The 26303-nt window shown below is 38.1% G+C and overlaps 1 protein-coding gene across 1 annotated transcript in view; it reads left to right on the top strand.

Moving 5' to 3' along the window:
- The window catches only part of tmtc2b (transmembrane O-mannosyltransferase targeting cadherins 2b), a 67566-nt gene that overhangs the window by 1265 nt on the left and 39998 nt on the right, over nt 1-26303 (top strand). The window contains exon 2 of the mRNA XM_016274635.1: nt 13296-13872. Coding sequence (XP_016130121.1) covers nt 13296-13872 — 577 coding nt within the window. The remainder of the gene's footprint in view (nt 1-13295; nt 13873-26303) is intronic.

Below are 26303 nucleotides of genomic sequence, written 5' to 3'. Positions count from 1 at the left end.
TGCACGATTAATCGAATGCGATTGTCATGCGCATTTTGTTAAAAAAGCCGGTTCTGTAATCAGCAGGAAATCATCATCACGTGGTTTCAGATGGAGCAGAATTTACTACACATAGCCGTAGTTCACTGACAAGTTACGCAAAAAAACATTTGTTTAAATTTTTTTAAATAAAATCGCAGACGATTTTATTGCATGATTCTGAAATCGTTCGCCATAATGATAGCTGTTTGCATAGCTTCTCAGTGAACTACGGCTCTGTGAAGTAAATGCTGCTCCATCTGAAAGCATGTGAAAATACCACATTTAATAACATGTTTTTACTCCAAACTCACTTCATAACATCAGTCGAGTGTTTGAAATAAATCCTTCTGTGAGATAATGTGGATTCTTACACAGAATAAGGCACGCAACATATTTCATAGTATTTAAGCAGTGATAAAGGCATTGCATTATAAATATACTTTATTTTAATGAAAATTATAATAATAAGAACTCTGATAAACCGTATATTGCCGTAGTCATGTGTTTATTAGTCACGTTGAATCAATGAAAGCAGTTGAATCTTCTGTTTATTCAGCTGCAGCGATAGGCATTTTCTGGGTTTCTTCTGTGAGGCGTATTTGGAGTTTCAGCGCGAGAGCACCCTCTGTCCTTTGGATGGAGATTTACTGCTGATCACAGAACCGTGCTTCACTGAAAGATACGCATGACGATCGCAGCTTCTGTCGAATCGCGATCTCGATTCCATTTCGATTTATCGTGCAGCCCTATTGTGTACTGTTTTTTTTTATGCTTATCTTAGCAACATGCTATCATCAAATCCTATTGAATTCATCAAGGCTTTTTGCTGCAGCCAGTGAAGAGCATTTCAGATCCCTCACTTGTGTGGTTCCATGACTACTATGTAGGCAGCGAGGCAGCTCACTAAATTTTGGAACATAGCTGTTGTGTCTTATGTTTTGCACAGAATTAATTATTCATAGTTTTCACGTGACGTCACACCCTTACAGGAACGCCCACCATTTTTATGAGGATTGCATTAAGTAATAATGTAGTAAGACAGTGATATTGAAAGGCCAAATTCAGTATAAAGCTTATTGATGATGCATACTTTGTACAAGCAAGCAGATGAACCCAGAATAAAAACTCAATGCGCAAAGTTTAATGTTAAATGTTTTCTTATAGAAAATCATTATAAAGAAAACATTTAACCATTTAGCGCATTGCATTCATATTCCGGTCTCATTTTCATTCCTGTATAAAGCACGGATCCTCAATAAGGTGTGCACTGAATTTGATCTTTAATATCACTGTTTTAAAGGCACTTTAAGTGTTTTCCCGTTAAACGTTTTACAGTGTCCCACTGTTTTTAGTCATTGAAATATTGTGGTCTTTGTACAAGCAAGCAGATGAACCCAGAATAAAAACTCAATGCGCAAAGTTTAATGTGAAATGTTTTCTTATAGAAAATCATTATAAAGAAAACATTTAACCATTTAGCGCATTGCATTCATATTCCGGTCTCATTTTCATTCCTGTATAAAGCACGGATCCTCAATAAGGTGTGCACTGAATTTGATCTTTAATATCACTGTTTTAAAGGCACTTTAAGTGTTTTCCCGTTAAACGTTTTACAGTGTCCCACTGTTTTTAGTCATTGAAATATTGTGGCGGGTGATTTATATGGATTGCTAATAGCCAAAACTTGCATTTTGTTCACATATCTTTGTTTTATTGTTTTGAGAGGTGATCTAAATATTTTTGGATTGGAACAGATAGAAAATTGACAGGCTTCTTCTGCAGTTCTATGGATGTTTTGCCCACCAGGTCTTCGAGCCAGTCACGTGACTAAAAACTGTGAGTTGGACATACTGAAAGGACGATTTGTTCCGCCGCAGGAAAGGGGGCAGGGATAAAGTCAAGGTCTCATCATGTATGTGCTGTTGGGGGTCATCTGTGATTTCACTCACAGGACACACGCACGGGACAGTCAACATATGTACCTTCAATTATGAGCAAGCCCCCTAATGTGCAGCTAATAGTGTGTGTGCTTGAACGAGAGGCATCTTTGTGATTGTGTCTAATGAGATCACACTGTGCACCACCATGAACGATCCTCTGTGATTTTCTATAATTAATGTGGAACATGTGGAATCACACATGGAAGTGTGCTTTGTGCTCCAGTGAGCTCATTAACAAAGGGAATTGTTGTGGAATAGAGAGAGTTTTGGGGGATTTTGCATTGTAATTATGAAGATTATTCATGACAAAATAATAGAAGTGGATGAAAGATTTTGGAAAAGATCTTGTAAACATACTCCAATAATCTTGATTTACAACTTTTTATTGGCCCATTATTTAGTTTTACATTTAGAAAATACAAAATGTAATTAGATTACAGTAATTAAATAAAAAGTAAAAAGGAACGTTTAGCAATTAAATTAAGCCTTCAAAAAAGATAATTAGTTTAAACTTATCCTCTGTTTTATGAATTTGGCATATTTTGCGTACTAGACATTTTACCATTGTAATTTTGTCCCATTTTAGACTTGGTCTAACATTGACTATGGCACTATTTTCTGGCATACAACTTAAAATAAATTGTATTATTATATATATATTTTATTTTTTTTAATTTTTTACACAAATGGATTAGGTAAACTTAATTTGACCTTTTAAAGTCAGTTGCGTGCATTGAAATTAACTCAAAAACCTTGTCAAGGGTTGTCGTGCCAAATTGAATAAACAGTAAAAGTGTATGTTGTGTATTTAATTTATTTATTGTAACTTTTCTTTCATGTATGGACTACCAATTTTCCAAAAATTAGTAAAACACCATTCATTCTTGAGGAGGAAAAAAATGAAGAATAAATCATACACAGCAGATATCGTCCTGGAGGTCTTTCTGCCTCCTATAGATTGATTTGCTATCATGGCCTCTAGTCAATAGATTACCTGGTGTCTTCTGAAAGGCTGAAGTAATCAGTATCGCTTCCAGCACATCAGACTTATAATGAACAAAGGCTTTTGGGATCAAGATAGAGGAGAAGACCTGGAAATAGCTATATGCAGCAGGGGAAAAAAAACTTTATTATGATCTGAAGGCAGTGGGAGCGGTGTGTGGGTGGCTATGTGTTTTTGGCTGCCAATATTTTACTGAAGATGCTCACATTTGGTTGGTTGAGCTGCTGGCATTCACGGTCATTATGCTGTGCTCTTAACTGTTGTAAGTCTTGGCTAAACCAATAGCGTGCCATGGCCTGGCGCGGGCCGTTTGCTGGTATGCCTCATAAAAGAAGGGCTGCGTCGCATGCAAGCAGGCATTCCAGCCCGCAACTGCGGAACATCCGCCACGTGTCCGGAGACCAGGAATCTGTGTGCTCCAGTGACCGAAGCAAAGCCAAGTTAAGATGCAAAAGACACTCAGCTAAATTCATTTCATTTCATTTCATTCCATTCCAAGTATTTCTGATGATGTTTGTCTACAATGCAGATGTTCTTTTTGAAAATTTCTGACATTTGCCAGACTATTGCACATAACTCACCGGAAAGCCAAGACACCCTGCTGACAAGGCAACGCTGAGAATGTCGCTGGTGCACCGGTCCAAAAATTAGGGAAAAAATAAAATTCTTAAAAAGAAAAGCCTGCTCAGTGGGCGCAGTGTATTTGCTCCCATCTGAAGAGTTTTTTGTATGAATCTCCTCTGGTTTACATTCCCATCCCCTTACCACATGTTCCCCTCTGCATTCCTTCAGCTGGTTCTCATCCATCCGATGACATTCTCCTCGTTTCCCTACCCATGTGCTCCTGTGTGTCAACAAGAGCCGCTTAAGTGATAAACCATCCCATAGGTGTTCAGGATGGACCTTGCACACAAACACCACAAGCAGGTCACCCACTCTCTCTCTCTTTTTCTCTCCATGAGAAGACAAAGAAGCTCCACAAACATGCAGGAACAAAGTCCAGCTAATTTATTACACTCCGGCCAGAGGGACTCGAGCCGTGACAAACAGCCTCCTGTTGAGAGGCTTGTGTACTGTGGCCAGAGAGTGGGCTGAGTATTCAGACCTGGGTCAAACTCTGGATAAAACAAAGCCTCTTTCATTTACCAGAGGATTCACAGAGCATGACACGTTTGGCAGATTAGGCTAATTGATATTGGATGGATGTCATTTTGTATCCATTGTAGCAGCTAAGTAGCATTTGACAAAGCTTATCCTGAGGAATTTGTTTGTCATCATTGTTGGCTAGTAATTAAAATAGTAGCAGTGAACAGTAGTATATTTGTTTTCAAAACCGTGGCAGTGTAGCAAGTAGTTTTGTTTTTTTGTTTTGTTTTGTTTATGCCACCTATTTATGCACTTGTTATTATTATTAAAAATTGCATAATGGTAATTTATTTAGTGTTCTTGAAACTGAATTAGTTAAATGTGACAAAGTTGTACTATTAAAATGACAAATTAAACTATTTTTAATTATTGACATAATTATTGCCCTATAAATAATATTAATTGGAAAATAATATTGATCCATTTAGTGGTTTCTTTGCCTGTGCTATGTTAATTAATAGCTACCTACATCGTCATAAGAGTGGCTTGACTGGAGTCGCGCAAGTAGCCTGGCAAATTACTTTTTTGAAAGAAGTTTTCATAACACTGATTATTATGGGTGATCCAGTGTTAACCTGCAGAGTGGGAACTTTTGTATTTTCTACGGTTTAAGAACTTGGTACCAGTTGCAACAAACCTTAAAATTCCAGGGGCCAGTTGCATAAACTGCTTAGACTAGTCTTAAAAATGTAGTCATGTAGTTAGCACAGTCTTAACATAGTGGCTATGTTCATGCAACTGGCTCCCAGTTTTCAGCCGGGCATTAGTACTTACAGTAGCATCAGTTTAGGTTGTGAACGCCACACTCTTCTTTCCCGTTGCAGGTCGGCAATATGTGTGATATGTAGTTCAACCTAACCCTAACATTTGTTAGAACAATCTATTTGATGGCTATTCAGAAAATCCCTGTTCAGCACATTTGTAACCTTTATGCAAGATGTATCATGTGTCAACAGTGATGCCAAACAGGCAACTTAGTTTGCAGTATGAAGTGCTGACTGGCTGACGCACGTGCCACTTTATGATCCACAGGAAATTAACTGAGCTCCAAAGATTTGACCTGATACAGTACGAAGCACACATCTGAACATCTTTTGTGTGTGTATTTGTGTGCGTGTACACTTTTAGTTATGACCCATTAAATTGATAATAATATGAAATGTTTCTTGAGCACCAGATCAGCCTATAAAAATGAATTATGAAGTATTATGTGACACTGAAGGCTGGAGAAATGACTGCTGAAAATGCAGCTTTACCATCACAGGAGTAAATTACATTTTAAATTTATATCAAAACTTAAAAAAGGTAGTTTATATTAAGTTTATAGTATTTCATAATATTGCTGTTTTTACTGTATTTTTGATCAAATAAATACAGCCTTGGTGAGTATAAGAGACTTTAAAAAAACATTAAAAAAAATCTCACAGACCCCAAACTTTTGAACGGTAGTTTATGTACGATTTTATTATATAAATGTGTATATATGGATTGCATTTCTGAAGATCTTGATCTTGCACAAACTCTGGCAGAAATTCACCTTTTTTTTTGGTCTGTTTAGGTTCTTGTTAATTAATTAATTAAACATTTAGTGGTTTACCATGTGAGGCTGAAGTCACATTTCTAGCAGTCTCAAAACAGCTTTTTCTTATTTATATTATTTGATCATTTTCAAATACCCACCGTTTTGCCAAAAATCAGAGATGTTCCTTTTGACAGATTGTGTTTGCATGGAAATAAAAGACAGGGGAAACGAGACGGTAGAGCGTCCTGGTATATTTGTGCTGCGAGGAAGCAGTCTGTCCTAGCATATGCCCTCTGATTTCTGAGGATCTCAAATGCAAATTTGTCTCAGGCATGTCCTTTCAGTGGCTCCCACGCCTTCTTGTGATAAACTCTAAAATACTTTTTTCCCTAGAGGCCAGACATTTCTTTTGGGATGAAAAGGGCCTTTTCATACAGTCCTTTTGGAAAGTCTGTTACAATCCATGAAAGTGTTACAGGACAGATATGTAGGGTGTAACTTATGTTTTCTGATCGCTTTTGGCCAAAGCCGCCCATGCTTTGTAAATAGTTCTCTGCCTTCTTACTTCTGTTTCTTTCACTTCTTTTACTTGTCCTTGTCGCTCAATCTTATCCTCCTCCTTTTCTTTCTTTTCCTTCTGTTTTTTTCTGCTTCTTGTTCTTCTCCTTCACTTCCTCATCCTCCTATTTTTTATCCTCCTTTTTCGTCTCCTTCTCGATTTTCTTTAATTCATCTAATTCATCACTTTTAGGTAATTTCACCATTACACATTTGTTTTTCAGCTAAAACAGTGTTCTTTTTGTTGTCTTGCATGTACCGGTATTTCCTTGAGGATATGCATATCTAATTGGTTATTGCTATTATCTAGTTACAATTGGTCAAATCCCAAGAGGGGTGGCATGATATAATTAAAAGTGGTGGTCGCTTTTTCACCATGCTAATTTAGTAGTCAATGTGCTGAGTGTGCTTTTTTTCTTTTTCTTTTTGTCAATAAAACCTAAATGGAAATGGCGCTTTCATTGATTAGCCATTAGTGGACAATTGATTCATTCATGCCGGTAAAAAAGTTAAAATGGATGCTGATGTGTGCATATTATTTTGTGGAAAAGGTTCAAAGATGAGAGTTTGTGGAAAGTGCCATTAATCAAATCGTGCTTGAATGTTTATACTGTATAATACTGTTTTAGAAATGACCAAAACATGAGAAAAGTCCACACCCATTATCCTTTTGCTTTGACATGGTTTCAAACTAGATAATGTGGCTATTGTGGCATTTAGATCAACAATGTCCAGCCGTGACCATGTTGATTTCATGGTGGCCCGAGATGGTTTGTTACGACTGCAGAGCCCCCGACCCTTTCAGTGTGTGTCTGCTTCACTGTTTGTTGAAGCCCACCAACTGAAAGCCTTTAGTCTTACTCTGTCTGACCCTAATTTAGTAATACACCAGCTGACATTTTGACTAACTTGTCAGACTGACATATTTTATTTGACTTAGTTTACCATGGTATCGATTTTGTGCTGTTTAACAAGGAACTGTTCAAAGTGTCAAATCTATTAGTTAATATCTTAAGAGATCTCTTTGTACCTCACTAATTCTTTGACATTTCTTTAGTGTAAATTGGGGACAAAAAAACACATTTTGTAACTTTGAAATGTCAGTTTATTTTTCTTTCCAGGTGTATGAATTGACTTGTAATGCCGGCATTAATAAGATTAGCCTTTTGAAACCTCTTTGCACCTCTATAATCTGCCATGTGTAAATTATTTATTTATGCAAATAGATCTTTTATTTAAGCTGTGATGCGGTAAGACCTTTTGACATGATTCACAGCATGACCTAATGCTCTTCGTTAGAGGAAATATAGGAAGAAATTACTGCAATAGCAAATGTGGTAGCCAGCTGTGACATATTGGTAATACACAAACATTATTTCAGGTTCCCATTGAGCTTACGTGTCGAGCCACAGCCTCCTCTTTCTTTAATTTATTTTACTAATATGACTAAAAATAATTTATTTAATAATATGCAGTTAGGTGTTTGTTGATATTGAAGATTTGATGGTTTTACTGGAAAACCTGTGCCTTGTGATTTACTCTTTTAGAAAATCCTGTGGCAGTACCATGGTGCAGTGATTGTATCAGAAATAAACACCTAGGTATTTTGATATATATAAATGTACATAATGATTGTATTATAGTATTTACATGGTACAAGGTTAAATCAATATAAAAACCATGGTAAAATAATTGTACCGTATCCTATAAATGAATGAGAAAATGCAAAAGAATGAATGAATGCATAAATGCAAAAGAATGAATGAATGTGAAAGAATACAAAATAATGCATAAATGCAAAAGAATGCATGAATGCGGAAGAATGAATAAATGCAAATGAATGAATGAATGAATGAATGAACACAAACAAAATAATGCATGAATGCGGAATGAACAAATGCAAATGAATGAACGCAAACAAAATGTGTGAATGCAGAAGAATGAATGAATGCATGAATGCAGATGAATTAATAAATGCAAATGAATGAATTAATTAATGCAAAAGAATGTATGAATGCAAATGAATGAACGCAAACAAAATAATGCATGAATGCAGAATGAATGAATGCAAATCAATGAACGCAAACAAAATAATGCATGAATGGAGAAGAATGAATGAATGCAAAAGAATGAATGAATTAATGAATGAACTAATGACATAGTATGAAATAATGACCCCTAGAATGAATAAAAAAGTATGAAAGAATGACCAGCAGAATGAAAGAATGAAGGTTAGAATGACTGAAGGAAAAAAATTACAGATTAAATGAAAGAAAGAAAGAAAGATTGAAAGAACAAATGAACAACTGATAGAAAGAGAGAGTGAATGAATTAAGGAAGAACTGAAAGAATGAAAGACACATGTACTTTGTGTGAGCTGCTCAGCTTGGAAGGAGTTTCATCAACATTTCAGTCCTTTATTCCGACAAATTAATTGATTTTCCTCTTTTATAGCCCGTGCAGCTTTTCTTCATGAAACTGCACAATAGAACAAGGCTGTTGTCCCTGAGAGCTCTTCTGGCATAAGCACCACATAAGGGGATGGTATTCTGTTATTGACCTGCAGGCACTCTCATGGGAAGAAACCATAGACAAAAGCCCAGGCAGGAGAGCAGAGTGGACAGACCGGACGGCCTCTCTGTAGGCACTCTCAAAATATGACTGCGGCCCTTTCAGACACTGTAGCCGGGTGATGACACATACTTGGCAGACCGAAAAACACATCTCCCTAATGCCTGTGCTCTTTTCCCCCCTCTTTTCACTTGCTGGCACAAATAGAAAACAATTGTGCATTGTCTCAAACTTTCAGAAGAATATCTGGATTTCAAGGGAGCTATGTTTGTTTCATTATAACGTATAGACCCTTAATGTACTTGCATTATACGAACACCAGCTGACGTTCATGCATTTTGGCAGAGAGAATTACTCTGTGCGCTAAGCTAATCATGCGTCGAGACTAGGTATCCATCCAGTTCGTAAAGAAAGTAAGGCAACCCATGGAATATGGTCATTCCGTAGGTCACTTGTTGCTTTTGATTCCAGAGACCAGACTCTTTGCATGGTTTGTTTTGCTTTTGGTTCGAATTATAAGCCTTTGTTTTGGATGTAGCAAAGCTGTACTTGTCCAAAAACATTGAGGTTGCAGCCTGCTATCGACACCGCAGCATTTAAGCTCCTCTCATGGCCGCAGAGCTAAATCTTGCTCCCAGTCTGAGGGATCTGGGCTCTAGATTACAAAGGACTTATTTTGGATTTCACTTCTCATTAGAGCTGGGGTCGGGCAAAACGTAACATCGTGCCAGTCACGGCAGGGATAGAGCGATAAGCAAACATGCTTTGACAGATGTGGTCACAGTATCCCCAGCATGCTGATTGGACTCTAGATGAAGCAAAGAGGCCAGTTTTGGGATCGCGTGATACTCTGGGTCCCCTGAGAGTTGTCAAGAGTAAGAATGCACTCTTGCATGTAAAAAAGCTTCTGCTGGACTCTAGGTTCTGTCCTTCTCTACTTCCTTTATTGGTAAGAATGATCAGCCCATGCCAGAGATTAGCTTTCACATTATTTGTCTCACTAACACCAATTAGAATCATTCTAGGGAGTCCGACTTCCTCGGGGTGCTGTCAAGCCAAATCAGGCATTGGCTCAAGAATTCATGTACTCGTCATGCAATCCGAGAGCTTCCACTGTTCCTGAGATTCAGTTACAATCCTCCACCAGAGCTCCAAGTGTTCCTTTTTGATTTACACTTCACGTGAAAGCCGATCTCGGAAGCCCCTGCCTGCCAAGCCTGGCACAGAGTCTGTTGTCGTGTCTGGGCTGTTGGGTGTCGAGTCTTCAGGCAATGGTGTTTGTTTTCTTTGGTTCACCAAAATATCCAGTAAATTGGCAACCCCTTCCAAATGAATCAGAGGTGTAATTGAGCCACAATGGCTCTCGTGTTATCCTTTTGTTCGGAAGGATGAAGATCTAATTTGATGAATGGCTTGGAAAAAATAAAGAAGGTATGCTTGAGGGGAAAAAAACATGAAATTCTACCAAGAAAGTGAGTGATTCAAAGTCAAGGAAGGGAATTGAAATGTGTCCGATGACGGAGAGCTTTATCTCACTGAGAAATGTAGTTCTCAGAGCATCTGTTTTTCTTGTGGACTCTTACAAGGCAATGGCTGCAATTTCATCACGTCTTGTTGAAAATTTCCCCCAAGACAAACAAGAAGTTGAAGCATGTCCTTGAACCAGTTCTTTTTTGCCAGTTTCGTCTTTTGTAACATATCCTCACTTTCCCCAGTTCCATCTGTTCTCATGGGTGACTGGTAGACAGGCGTTCGATGCTGGCTGGCAAGTGTGCTAGCAAGTGGCAAATGATCAAAGACTTTGGCTCACTCTACAGCCAGGGATCCATTGCTCTTTTTGCATTATATCTTTCTATTGTAAACATGTTTCCATTAAACCTTTTGTCTCCATTCTGTGTTAATTGCACGTTCTTGGCGCCATTACTGTGAAGACTGATTATTCAGTTGCACTGATGGTGCGTTATCGCACTTGTCACGTATTTCCCCTTGCTTGTTTTAATTACAGCTTATGTCATTGCTTGCACTCTCTAAAGAGACTAATTATGCTCTACGGTTCGGCACCATCTTCTTCTGCTCAGGCATACATTCACGATCATAGGAGGTAGAAGGGGGTGTTTGTTTCACAGCAAGATACCACCGCCTTGGGTTTGAATGACATGGTTTTTGGCACAGATGACTGCACATGGGATAACGTAACTCTAGTTTCTTTGTTTACACGTGTTTGTGGTGTTTGCTTGTCTTGCTTTTGCCTTGGGCGGCGCGACGCAGTCAGACAACGTGGGCACAGTGTGTGTCTATTGCCTCCAGAGCGTATCCTGCCCTGCCTCCTCCTGTTCCCTGAACAACTCTACACTTTTATAAGGCCTTCCTTAGACATATTTAGAGTCCCAAAGCCTTCTCCCAAGGAGTAAACTGCACATTTATCCTTCCATTCACTCATTCTCTTCTAAATTGGCTGTCTTTATGCATTTTGCATTCCCATTAGCTTTCTCTTTCTCTTCGTCTCAGTTTCTTCAGGATAGCCAATAGACAGTTTCTGGCATATTCGGGTTGGTGTGATCGACAGGCATTTGTTACCACTTCTTGCTTGCTTAAGGCTAAATGGAGGTTCCTGTCTTTTTGTTGAGCTTTTATTTGTTTTTGGCCAAGGGTGCGGTACATGTCTGCAGTTTCTAAACTTTGAGGAAAGTCAAAATCAATTTCCTCCTTATCTTTCTTTCTATCTTATTGTGTCCCAGTCAAACCTCACAGGCTTAACTAGAAGGTCATCTTTGTGTGAGGAATGTTAAATTTATTGTTTTAACTGACTTTTATTCCTGAGCAGAATATCATGGAAGAGTTTGATTAAAGTGGTCATATGATGCGATTTCAAGTTTTCCTTTCTTTTTGGAGGGTTACAAGCTGTTCGTGAATAGATAAGATCCATAAAGTTGCAGAGATTAAAGTCTCAAACCCAAAGAGATATTCTTTATAAAAGTTAAGACTGGTCCAGTCAAACAAAATACTTTGTTTGGTCTTCCAAAAGAGGACACGGCTAGAAATCAGTGGTTAAGTTGTATTTACAACACTGTTCCAGAACAGTTCAACCCAAATATTCAGATGTGTGCAACGCATTTTATGGAGGATTGTTTCCTGATCCTGGGAGAGTAGACTACAATGCCGGCTGTTCTGACTCACAGACTGTAAGTACGTTTTCATATTTAAAGGATTTGCCACTGATGATTCAAACGCGAGTTTTGAGCAGTGTAGAGTAGCGCTTGTTGTTTGTCATTTCTCCGATCACAAATGCAGACATGGTTTTATGTAGGGTGACCATACGTGCCATTTTCCCAGGACGCGTCCTGGCCAGGATTTCTATATTGCCCAAAATATCTAGGTTTTGGCTTTGTTTGCGTGTGCAGACCGATCGGTGTATGACATCAAAATACCATACAGACGGTTCCTTATGCTTTCAAAATGCTCTCGAGGTATTTTGATGTCATACACCGATCGATCTGCACATGCAAACAAAGCCAAAACCTAGATATTTTAAGCAATATAGAAATCCTGGCCAAGACCCGTCCTGGGAAAATGGCACATATGGTCACCCTAGTTTTATGTTTACGCGGCACAATGCAAAGCAACGCGTAAAAAGACAGTATAAGTCATTATAATCCATAATTTTGTCCCCACTGGATGCAACAAATTGCCTCGTTTATAATGGGTTTTAATGTTTTAGTCTCGTCGCTCCGGCCGGGACATTGCATCACAGTATTATAAGGGGAGTAACATTTCCGTCACATGCTTGAGGTATTCGGCCAATCACAACGCACTGGATAGCTGGCCAATCAGGGCACACCTCGCTTTTCAGACCGATGAGCTTTGTAAAAATCGACGCATTTCAGAAAGGCAGGGCATAGAGGAGAAACAATAATGTACAGTATGTGGAAAATAATGTTTTTTGAACCTTAAACTGCATAAACACATTTCATTACACCAAATACACAAAATGATGTTCTTTTTAGCAACATCATATGACCCCTTTAAATGCAACAGTATATGTAGAGGTAAACAAGAATTTTTGAAAGAAACATTTTTGGGCTCTTAAATAAATATTGCTCAGTCCTGCCATTCATTCATGTCTGCAACTGCAATGGTCTAGGAAGAGTTACATTCCAAAGTTTAATACTCCGCATTAGCGGGTTTGAAAATCAATAGTAGTGACGCTTGTCTTACTGAATGACTTTGACAAAGCTGAAAGATTTTGTTATTGTTCAGTTTACATGCAGAGTTATACTTTCACATATGGTCTCATGTCTGTGATGTGTGTTTTAGTCATGCCCTCTCCTGATCTTTTGTCAAGACTGCTGTGTTAAAACTTCAGCAAGTGATGAATGTCTGTCATAGCTCATACACTAACAGAACAAGTGATGTGGTATGAGGACTGACCCAACTTTCACTCTTAAAAGCAATATCCTTGTGCACACTATAGTAAATTAATTGACTTTTATAAATTTAAATCTGATTCTTAAACTATTTTTTTTTCTCCACACAGCCGTGCTATCAAGACCAACCAGGACCTTCTCCCTGAAACGCCTTGGATCAACATCTTCTACGATGACTTCTGGGGGACACTCCTCACCCACAGCGGTAGCCACAAGTCCTACCGCCCGCTCTGCACGCTCTCCTTTCGACTCAACTACGCCCTGGGCGGCTTAGATCCCTGGGGTTTCCACCTGGTCAATGTGGTTCTACACTGCGCCACGACTGCCCTGTTCTCTAGCCTCTCAAGCCTGCTGCTGGGGTCGGGTTGCTGGAGCCTGCTGGCCGGGCTTCTCTTTGCCGCTCACCCCATCCACACCGAGGCTGTGGCAGGCATTGTGGGCCGTGCTGATGTAGGGGCCGCCCTCTTCTTCCTCCTGGCCCTGCGTTGCTACTTACGCCACTGCTCACTGAGGATGAGCGGTGCCCATGGACGGAGCTGGACGTGGTTCTTGGGCACCTTGGCGTGTGCTTCCTGTAGCATGCTTTGGAAGGAGCAGGGCGTGACCGTGCTGGCCGTGGCTGCCATGTACGACGTGTTTGTCTTCCACAGGTTGAAGCTGCAGCAGGTTCCCGCTCTCTTCCTAAAGGTAAACAGCCTTTATCCGCCATTTGGAAAACCAGCTGTGTTTTTATACACATGGATCTGATTTCCTAAACTCTTGGATAGTGCATGGATGGATAGTGCATGTGTGTGCTGGTGGATAATTTGTATAAAATTTAATGTGTGGTGTTTGCTTTCCATCAGGATGAAATTTGGAAAACATTTTGGCATGTATGTTCAACTGAGTGAACCGTAACAAACCGTATTGGGTTTTTTTCTTCGTAATGCAGTAGAAAAATGCAAGAGCAGAGGGCAATCAAAAGAAAATTGGTGTTTGTTTGGTGCATTTACATACATGCATCTGGCCAGAGATGTTTGTATTTTCGCTTGGCAGCGCACGACGACCTGTAATTGCAAGAAAACGTTTCTGCACCACATCAAATTTCGACAACCTTATTGCAGCTATGTTTACCGCCTTGATTTGGAGTTTGCTGAATGCCGGCTCTTTAGATTTCAATGATCCGTTCTGCTTTCTCAAACTACCGTTCATCCGAACCCGTCACGGGTGAAGTCAGTCCCCAGTAAACTCCTGTTTTTAATGAACCCTTTATAATTGGAACATTTTCGAGTGAGGCTGAAAAGGCCTGGCTAACCTTCTGAAATTGTATTATCAACGGCCAGAGTGCAATCGTAATTAATGCTCCTTTAATGAGGTCTAATGATGTGGATGTATTGTGTTTACATGAGAACAGTAATTAGTGCGGCGATCACTCATAAACAACCGCAGCAGTCAGTGTGTATGTGTGCAAAATAATTTTTTGGTGGCGAAAGCAGGACAGGGAAATCAATGATATTAGAAGGATTGCACTCAGTGGTGCCTAGCTCCTTACTGTGCAGATTTCTGCTCTTCAAGCATCCGACCATCAGGTCGACTTTTGCTCAACCCTGGCTTGTCGAGAGGATTTACCATCGACCATCAAAACCCACTGACATCATAACCCTCAGCTAGTCAGCGCAAACTAAACTGACGTGTGCACAAATGGGACTGAGGATTACAGGCCCATTGAACTCTCATGCCATAGTGTAAAGATTTTTTTACCTAAATAATGTTTGCATTCATGTTTGTATTCAATCAAAAAACTACTTTTTTATTGTAACTGTTGATACAGAATATATATCGGTCGCTATTGTCTGCCAATTCAAAAATGGCAAGGAAAAAATACATCCAACCTTAACTTCTAATAGCATTTTATCCACTTAAATTGTAACCCAGTGTCACAAAGTATTTTTCCATATCATGATAAACATTCACATTCAAACGCTCTTTTGCCTGGATCAGGGTGTAATGATCTGGGCACACATTCCTCACACCTCTGCTCACTCACTGCCGTAATGATAGCCAGACAGCCATATCTTCTCTGAATGCATGATGAGCTCTTTCCTCTCTTTCCATTATTTTCGTGATTGCATTACCCCTGCAAACAGTTGATTTTTCTATGTTTTTGTGGCTGTATTAAGGCATTATTGTTGAGAAAAATCACACTTACATTTAAGGAGATCTTAGAGGAAATCAAGGCACGTCTTGGGTAGCATTTTACTTATGAACTACTGGAATCTTGGAAGTAAAGCTCTGTTTTAAAACCTAATGAGCTAAATGACCAATTTGAACACTGTGTCAATAGGCAGCACGTCTGTGTGGCACACAAATAGTGGGATATTTGACTCAAATCATTTGATTCCAATAGAGTTTGACAATATCGTGTTGCTAAGCCAACACTAGGACGAGTAAATATAGGAAATATGTTATGCTGCATTAGAATTAGTCTTATAATTAAGATGCCTGCTGTATATTTTTGAAACTGCTTGCATTTGGGTGCCTGTAGCCGGGTTTCCATCCAAAGCTGCGAATTTAACTTATATACAAAAAAACTCGAATATCGTATAAAACATTTGCGAACAAGCATCGTTTCTATCCAACAAGTCAAAGAGCACAAAATCGTCACTTCCTGATAAACTGGCACTATAAATCACTAAGAGAAGTAGGAGAATATAATAATTTTCAGTAATAATTCATCAATTTTATATAATAAATTACTTGCACCTCAGAGCGAGCAGATGAAACACAATGAATGCGGTCATTGCTTTCGGAGGTGGATGCTGCTGTTTGAACGTAGTCATGTAAGACATTTCTGGGAGGCAATTATACAGAAATACTTTGATGACAGACTTTGCTCGTGCTTTTCCGAATGACCATTTTTCAGATGCCGTGGAATGAGATCGGTCCGCTGGTTAGTCAGGTTTTGCCGTCCCATAGCGCAAAGTCACATGACTTTTTGATGCGCTTGGAGGAATTTATTCGCAAAATGCATTTCCATCTCCCATTATTCGCATCAGCCCTTTTTCAAAGTCAAAAACCGAGCGAGTGTAAAACTTTTTGGCGAATTAAGGGATTTTTATTCGAAATTTGGCATTTCCATCACTCGTTTCTCATGCGATAGGCCTTCTTCAAAATGCACATTAAAATAGGGTGATGGAAACATAGCTTGTGATGCCTAAAATGCAGTCTAGGTTGGCAGCATGTTTGGTTTTAGAACGGAGCATAAGTGTGCGCGTGCATACGAACATGAGAAGGAGAGAGAGAATGAGTTAAGTGCATAAGCACATGTTGAGTTAACAGGGAGCTGCGATCTAAGCGCCTTTGGCAGCGTCTCCCTCCAAAGCTCTTGGGGGATTTTTATTGAGAGTCCTGGTAGAGCTCTAGGATGCTTTTGGTCATTGCTAACCCTTTTTAAAAAACCTTCACGCTCACAGCCAAAGTATGCTTGCTGAGATGTTTTACATTTAATACTCACAGATTGATGCAGATTTTCAAACTTTATCTGTAACCCTTAGCCTAAAACGAAATGAATTTTTAGAGAAGGTCAAACCTGCATTACAACGAATGTAGGTTTTTAACATCTAGCACTCACGTATAACATTGTTGGCACCGGCAGCTATTGCATTTATGGTGTATTCAGTTTATCTTTATGTGGAAAATGACGTTTTATTAGCTCATTTTCTGGAACAAGCTAATAGGCTCATTTTCAGTAACAGATACTGAAGTTAGATACAATTAGCACACAACGTTTGGCATACGCACCTTTCAGAATGAGATCACAATGTTTATTCATCAGTATTAAGCTGTAAAATGTCTTTCCTGAGGACTTGGCAATTTTGCTGTTTTTCCGCAGTACAAATGGCATTGTTGGTAAGCTAATAAAGTAAACGTGTGAGGAGCATTGCGACAGAATTTTGCATGACTTTGTGCAATACAAGTGAAAAGTTGTTTATCTTTTTAAATTTGTGTTCTAATTCGTTGAAATGTAGTTGTAGTATGAAAAATGTGTTATGAGTCAAATCATCCAGTCAGAGAGAAATTTGAGAAACAATCTTTCCATAGAGCAGTTGTAAGACATCAATGACGAGTATGCAGTCTAGACCGTAGTAAATCAAATTAAGTGTATAAATAGCATAGACCGTATTTGAAATAGTGGGTGATGCAAACAAACATAATAGAAGCCAATTTCTGCCATATAAAGGAAAAATCATCATAGTTATTAAATAAAAAGCCCAAATAATGAGATACTAAATTGAAATTATGAAATAAATAGTTGAAATGTGAGACATCAAGTCATTATGGGTTAAAAAGGTCAAAGTTATGACAAAGTCAATGTTACAAGATAAAAAAGTCAAATGACGTTGAGATAGTCATAGTTATGAGATTTAAAGTTGAAATTGAGATACTATCTAAATTTTAACAATCTCAGAATAAAAAAAGTCAATTGTGAGATTAAAGCGTCAAAATTGAGATAATTACGATTTGCGTCATAATTTTTGTAATTTCATAATTAAAACGACAAAAATAAGAGGTCATTATTGCATAAAAATATGACATCTCAATATTTAATTTCACTTATGTCATAAATTTGGCTGTATACCTCATTGTGATTCAAATTAAAGCATGATTTTTTTTAAAAATGGGTCTCACTACATATACCACAATATACACATGTTATTTTTTACAATATATACACTTCAAGATTCTAAAACCACTAAGAAAAACTATGAAATGTAATTTTGACTTTCGTATCCAAATTGGGAATTATGCTTTAATTAGGCATGTTTTTACTATCTTTTTCCTAGAAGAGCACTGTGGTATTCGATAAGTCAAGTGGTTTACCGTGTGGGTGGTTCAGTTGGAAGGAAGCCCTGGTATGTCAATGAAGCATGTGTTAAGTTCAGCTCTGGGTGTGTGTGGCTGTGTTTAAGGGAACAGGTGTGAATTTATGACATGGCCTTGTGTGTACACATGGACATGTATGCACACTCAGATGGTATGCGTATGCTCTAATGCCTTCTGTCAGTGTATGATGAAGTGGTGCTCTGTAGGCATCATCCCGTACAGGAGCACCTGCCCACCAGGAGCACATTTATATTGCTCTATATAACTGCTCCAACAATCAAAATGGCCGCAAACCAAATTCTTTTGTCTGTTTTTGTCTTGTATTCTGGTCTCTTTTGACAACCAAATTGGAATTGGAATTAAAGAAGATGCAATGCTCTCCGCATGCATATATCATGAATGAAAAGAATCTGTTGTGTCTGTGAGGTCAGCGTAAGCGGTGACCCTGCCGTGCATTCGGGCATATCACCCTTTGCCCTCAATCTTTCACACAAAAGAGCACAGCGCTACTCATGACATTTAAGAGATGGGAATTCAGAGATGAAGACTGTGTGAAAGGACCTAAATGCATATTGGAGTTCCCTAACACACAGCAAACAGATCTGCATAAAAGGGTGGAGTCTGAGACTAAAGGGGCACTGGGCTCTCCAATGCTCAGATAGATAGATAGATAGATAGATAGATAGATAGATAGATAGATAGATAGATAGATAGATAGATAGATAGATAGATAATATTTGTATAAATATTTTGTATAATATTGCAAAATAGTTTTATTGATAATAATAATCATATTAATTATTATTGTTGTTGTTGTTGTTGTTTATTATTATTAATATTATTTTAATTAAATTTATTTATATATATATATATTTTTTTTTTATTTTATTTTTTTTTAGCGCTTCCGGGTTTGCAATAGTCTTAGGGATGCCATCCAAAAAGTAGTTTCAAAAGTGAAGCAGTTGAAAATATTTTGGCGGAAGATGCTGAAACAACTTGTTAAAAAAAATCTTGTGGTGTAAGCAAAAGGTATGAGATGTTACAAGAAATATTTATTTTGTTCATGTGAAAATGTGTGCTGTATCTCTGCCTTTTCCTTGTCTGATTTAATTTACGTATTTTCAGCTGCTGTTTAGTTTGCGGAGAGACGCGTGAGAAGCGTTGCAAGGCTTCACTGTTTGTTTTTCCCAGAGTTATATGTAAGAGAGCTCGGATCCAGTGATCTGTCACAGCTCCACTATATATAGTGCTCTGTGGTTACTGTCTGAGTGGCGCTCTCCTCTGCTGTCTACCCTCAGACTTGAGTTAATGCATCTGGAAACACAAGACTCGCTCTTCCCACACAACCACACTGCAGTGGAGATGATCCGTTGATAATTTGGTGATATCTGGTATGATGGAGGAGATGATCATGTGTAGCTGATTGGTTTTAGCTGACCTGGATATCTGACATGCTTGCTTCACCTTTGAATTAACTCATTCAGTGTTGCAATAAACACATAATACATAATACCATTGACTTTGTCCTGACAGGGAGGGGGAGAAAAATCAATTTTTTTGAATTATCTGACTCAAATTTGTTTAGGTTTTTGTATTCTAAGTGACTTCAAATCATTTTTTTTCTGTAACGCATGCATAGAATTTATAATCTGAATTTAGTGTTCCTGTGGCTCAGTGGTAGAGCATTGCGTTAGCAGCACAAAAGGTCGTGGGTTCAATTCCCAGGGAACACACATACTGGTAAAAAATATATAGCCTGGATGCACTGTAAGTTGCTTTGGATAAAAGTGTCTGCTAAATGCATAAAATTAATTAATTAATTATTATTAAATTAAATTATTTATAAAGTGTTTATTTGTAAAAGAAAAATTGTGATAATCTACTACAGCAAAAGCTTTTTTATCTCTTATCAAAGGAGTATCTTATTTATCTGGTGACTGCAAATAAATTACTCGCAGATTAGCTCATTTTATTGTTTCTACTCATAATTTCTCACTCCCTAATTATCAATTAGCATTATGCTCAGCTGACTCGCCCACTCATGTAATTACTCGTTCAGTGAGCAGAGCATCGGAGGTCGAAATGAGATTTGTGACCTTCCTCTAAAAACCTGTGCGATGAATCAAGGCCATGCTGATGTGATGTTTGCTATGAAATGTTTCTGTCTTTATGGATCGTGCGCTATATTGCTCTGCAAATACTGATGGTCCTTGAGGTGGCGTTTTAAAGGGCAGTTCTCACACGCAGCATCTTTCTCACGCTGAGGCAGTGCTGCCATTTTACATTTCTTGCTTCAGCTAAATGGCATAATCATTGAACCATGCATCCATTTGGCTGCATTCAAGGGAAACATGTTCGGGGGTTGCAGTTTAGTTTGGTGTTTTTCTGGATTAAAACTGCTTTTAGGAATTTATGTGTATCCCAAATCGCGTACTTATGCACTATTCTATGACGTTTTGTAGTATAAATAAGTACGAGTAGTGTAGTTCACACTGAAAATTCCAAAAAGAAAATGTGCACTTTAAATCCTCGGATGATGCACCTAAATAACTGAAAAAACAAAGTGTGGAATGTTGGACACTTCATGCACTCAACTGTCGCAGCTTTAATTATGTAGCAAAGGCGGAGGGGCTCCGATTATGAATGACAAAATAACCTTATATAATTCTTACACTACATGGTTGCGTACATAGTGCATTAGTATATAGTGTATAAGTGCATAGTGCGTCATTTGGGACGCAGCTTTTGTGTTTACTCGTAAAGGGGCCACATGCTGCACTTTTGTAGCATCTTGTTTTTTCCCCTAAAATCCACTTATAATGTTAGTCAAGGAACAATAATGTTGTACATGACCATTTTCCACCTAAACTTGATATATAGATGATCACCATTAATAATTGAGCAGCAAATCAGCGTATTAGAATGATTTCTGAAGTATCTTGTGACACTGAAGACTGGAGTAATGATGATGAAAATTCAGCTTTGCATCGCGGGCATAAATTACATTTTAAGATATATTAAAATAGAAAGCTGTCATTTTAAAGTAGAATAATATTTCTCAGTATTACTGTTTTCGATCAAATAAATGCAACCTTGGTGAGCATAAGCGATTAAAAAAAATTCAGAATTTTTCAAAGCTTTTGACCGGTAATATGCATAATGCACTTACAAATATTTACTCAAAACTCACAAAAAACAAATAGTTTGTTCAAGCAGACGTCAGCTGTGGTCAATTATAAATGGCATTTTTGTGCAGCTTAAAATCATTAAAATCATCTGGCTGGGGAGGACGTTTTGAGTTCCTAAAGTCTCCTATAGTTACATAGTAATTGTGAACGATTTAATTTCAAGGGAACAAAAATCCTGGTTTTCAATTTGATGTCCCCTTTAATACAAAGACCTTTATTGCAGTGAGCAGCAATCAGCTCTCTGTAAATCTATCCAACCTAAGTGAACTTTGAGTATGTAAACTGAAAGGTTTCATTGAATGATTGCTAAAGGTTCAGATTAAGACCTTTCAGGTGGTTGGTACCGAGTGCTCGCTTTGCACAGATCTCTTAGTTACACTAAGCACTAATTTCTATAAAAACAAGAGGAGAAATATGAATTCATGTTCATTATCATAACAAAGAGGCCATTTAAGCAGTGTGATTAATGATCACAGTCTGCGGGGTAAACCCACTCTCTCATTTCACGTGTGTAGGCTATATTTTGTTGTTTATGCTGATTTGCACAGGAAAAAGAGCTCTCATATCTTTCTCCAGCCCACCGTTTTATTCTTCTCTAGTTCTCACAGCATTATTACAATCTTTTGGGTTTTGTGTCCTTTTCATAGCCGCCGTTTATGATATTGACGTGTCCCATTGACTTGCTACCACTTTATAAAACCGCATGGAATAAAGGGCAAGCTTTTGCAGTTGCCGAGCAGAATCTTGCATTTAGCTTGATTTTGTTTACAAATTTGGTTTACGAAGATCCGCTTCTGAGGTTCTTCTGACTTGATCCAATCGCAGGCATAAACATCTCATTTAATCAAAGCAAAATCATGTTACTGAGAACAATTAAGACATTTTTTGAAAGCACTGTCAATTTTAATTGCAGTTTTCCTCAGTAGTTCTTTTATACTGTGCAATATTCTGTGTTTTGTGAGTAATATTGGTCCATTTCTCATGTCTTTGATGTAGCACATTGGAGTTATTAAAGTGCTGCAGCAGAACCATGAAGCAACTATTCATGACATGAATGCTAATATTGTTTCGAGTGGAACGGCTCCATTTTTCTATAATGTCAGAGTTGGTTGCCACTTCAGCAGTGTTTCAGCACTGTGATGTTTTTGTACTGAAGAGCTGTCATTCTGATTTAGCTGTCATTCAGCAGCAATGTAGCACACGTGACAAAATGAGAACTATGTAAGATAAATATTAAGTGTGCTTGAGCACACACAGAAGCTAAATAGTGCACTCAAACCTCGCTAGAAAGTGCTCTTTTATTATTTGTTAGTAGGTTATATGAAAGCTGTAAAGGCTGTAACAAGCTAAGATGCTCAGAGAGGATGTCAAGAATACAGAAAAACACCACCAACAAAATCTGTGAAAGGTTGTAATGTTCCCACACTCTTTTGCATTTCTAATAATAGTCTCTGCCTCGTTCATATTTTTCATTCCTTTTATTTTTCTGTGTTTTTCTCTCGCCATATCTTTTTGGCAGACATTTGCCCACAGAAGCAGGAGCTGCTCTTTTATTTTGCTTTCCTCTCGCTGCTTTTAATTTCCAAATATAGAGTTTTTTAATTTTATTTATTTTTTATTCCAGGCTGGGACTAGTTGTCTCTGAGGATTTGGGGTAAATTTCTGTTGCACAGCTGTACTTACTGATTTTAATCTTGTACGCATCCATTGTCAAATACTGAAATTTCTTGTTGCAGATTTAGAACTTTTTACAATTTTCTGGGTAATGATGCTCACATGAAGTGACCCCTTTCCTTAATTATATACAGTAATGTTATAATGGCATCACGCATATATCTTGTTTATTTCAATGGGCTTCATGACCCATTTAAAATAGTAATATTATAAGTGCATTTTACATATCTTCAGAGTTATATTTTGATTTTTTATCCTTAATTTCTATGCAAAATACTAGTTGGTGAAAGGAATAGTTCACAAATAATGTATATTCTCTCATCATATTCTCACCCCCTTGTTATTCCAAACCTGTACGACCTGCTTTTTTCCTATATAAGTGAATGTAAATAGTGACCACAGCTGTCCATGTTCTCCATCTACTTCCATTGTATTAAACAAATAAAAAATAAAAATCTTACATAGTTAAAAGTAAGAAAATAGCCAGATTGAGTCTAAGCCCTAATGTAAACTGTGGGCTGAAGTAAGCCTTTGTTTGTGTTGTAGTTGCTGACTGGTTAATTTATTGATGCCTGTCCCCTCCAGTCCAGCGTTGGTCTGGCTGAACATGAAATGTGGTGTTCAGGAATCCATAATTTCCTTAGAAAGGCTTTTAACGCAATGTCTTATGGGAACTTTTAGTGTTTTCAGGTTCTTTATGTGTACTTAGTGCTAAGAAACAGTTGCTGGAAGCATCGAGTAAAACACTGTATGACCTCAAGGTGGCCGCATACATGTACACAAACAATCTGCCATATACCACAGCTTGTCATACTGTATGGCACTCAATCACATCCAGTGTGTTTTCTTTGGTCAAGCGCAGCCAATGCAAACAGCCCTGGATTTGCTATACGTTGATGCAGCAGCAAGGCTGGAAACTCAGCAGAGTTCAAACATTATAACCTACACAGCAGAATCACAAGTCCATGTTCCGTTCAGATTATTAGTTTCGGAGAGCTCTGCTGACGGTGCACAGGAGGTCTCCCTAAGCACCACAGTCCATCCAAACTCTGCCATGGAGAAAGTGCCAAGTTGTGAAGCTGCAACAGCTGCAAAAACCTCAAAAGTAGTTTTACCTGAGGAGATAAGGTTGGTTAAATTGGTGTTTCACATATATACTTAATTTTTCTCACACATCCTCTGGAAAAAAATTAATTTGATCTGGATAGGAATGTGCAGGGCCGGATTTACGCATAGGCATTCTAGGCATGTACCTATATGCTCGCTCATCCAGGGGGGCCCAAACACAATGAAGAGATATATAATATTTTTGTTATACTGTATGGGCTATCTACAACAGTAAAAGAACCAAAACCCCAGAAGACATTGAGCAAATAAATACAACAAACAATAGGGTAAAAAATGACAAACTATTTCCATGTCTTCCACCTTTTTTATGTAGGCTACAGAAATCACGCTTTCTTTCTCCCAGTCTCTCTCACAGACGCACACACAGTGCATGCACTCGCGCACACATGTGGAACGCTGCTGCTGAACACTGCTGATAGACACCGGTATTCACACAGGTATTAATCTCTCTCTCTCTCCCTCTCTAATAACCACATTAGATTGCATTAATAACTGCATTAGCCTGCATATTAATGGCTCAAGCCTCCGTTATTAGCTCTAAAATGACGTTTTGGAATTTGCAACGGAAGGTTTGGGATGAGGTGCGTAAAAAATTAGTTCGACACACATGAGATTTCAGGACGGAAACATGTCAAATGTCTTGAAACAAATCATTTGAACAATTGATGTGTGATTGTGACTCCAGGCCGTTAAAAAAATTGGAGGAATAATGCACTCCCGAAGTGGTTATGTGGCCACGCCAATATGGAACGGTCTTTCTCGTTTCTCAAACAAATTAAGAACTACATTTGATTTTTTTTGACTGAACGCAAGTGCTTATTGAGATAGAAAACACTGTAACGGTTTCCACTGATATTTTTGTTTGCTTGGGTGGTAATGTTAGGCCTATTATATTATAGGGAATGGGGCCCAACATTTTTTTTTGCCTATGTCATTAAAAGAGGTAAATCCGGCCCTGGGAATGTGTGTGATTGCTCTATATATGTATGTATATATATATATATATATATATATATATATATAGCAGGTTTAGAAGGACATGCGGATGAGTACATTTTTTTCACAATTTTATTTTTTGAGTGAACCATACAAAAAATCTCAATACCATTCAAATCAGTGTATGAAATCACAGACGTCTTGTGTTTATAACTTTTAACTCAAATGCCGTTTTGGAAACTAATGCAGTCTGAATATGTGGCTTAATATGCTAGAGCTGTGGTTTTCAGAGTGGACTGGGGTCACGGTGGTCCATTAATTTGCTATGTTTTTTGCAGAAAGTTCTCCTTGACCTTAGTGACCTCTGAAAGGGATGAATCAGTATCTTTTAACTGCCGCTGAGGATTGTGGACACACACGCAGGCTTGCCGAACCATTAAGGCTAAATAAACAGCAGCGATTTAGGAAGCAGAAGTTTATGCTAGGAGGTCTCTCTGTGGCTGCACTCAATAAATTTTTCACAGGGAGCAATTTTGAGTTTGAATGGATTGAGGTTCTCAATCTCATCACATTATTTACGTTTCAGGTTTTCCTCTTTTGTGGTCAAACTTCATATTTTTGGGAAATGGTGATGCATAGCTGCAAGGCATTTCTTTTGGCTACCTTGGAAAGATTTAATACTTTGGCACATAGGCCTATAAATCCTTCAGATGTCATTCTTCTCTGTTTGTGATCAAATTGCACTGCTGACCTGGCTGAAATACCAAGAGCAGTTTAGAAAAGCAAGCAAACCCAAGGCCAAAATAATTTCATCTTCAACTTTCTTATCCCCTTTGTGCTTCCCACAGTTATGGCCTTGCTAGGTAATAAATGTCTCTCTTTATTAGTTAAATATAAAGTTTCATATTCGCATCGGCTTGAATGCAAGCTCTGCGTGACTATACCTGCAATTCAAAGGTTATTACTTTCTTGTGGTAAATCTTCATATCGTAATCATCCATTATTATTTTCTCATTCTTTTGCAAATACTTCTTTTTTTTTTTTTTCTGCTTGGCCATCCAAGGCAGGGCAAAAATTAACCCAAACATTCACCTTGAGAATTTAGATATCTGCTTGCCATTTGATTATGAAGTTTGTTACACTTGGTGTATCAGTAGTGCCAGCTTATCTGAGCACATTCCCGTTTGAGCTGGAATGATTACTGTAGGACTGTGGCCATCTGGAACACTGGCACATCTTCAAGTATCGAAATCTTCAAACGTCCCACCAAACCAAGGCCAAATATTTGCTTTCATATATATATATGTGTGTGTGTGTGTGTGTGTGTGT

This window comes from Sinocyclocheilus grahami, unplaced genomic scaffold (genome assembly GCF_001515645.1).
Source record: "Sinocyclocheilus grahami isolate Dianchi unplaced genomic scaffold, SAMN03320097.WGS_v1.1 scaffold88.1, whole genome shotgun sequence".
Taxonomy (NCBI): Eukaryota; Metazoa; Chordata; class Actinopteri; order Cypriniformes; family Cyprinidae; genus Sinocyclocheilus; species Sinocyclocheilus grahami.
The sequence above is the reverse complement of the archived record's forward strand: the minus strand, read 5'-3'. Positions and strand labels throughout refer to the sequence as shown.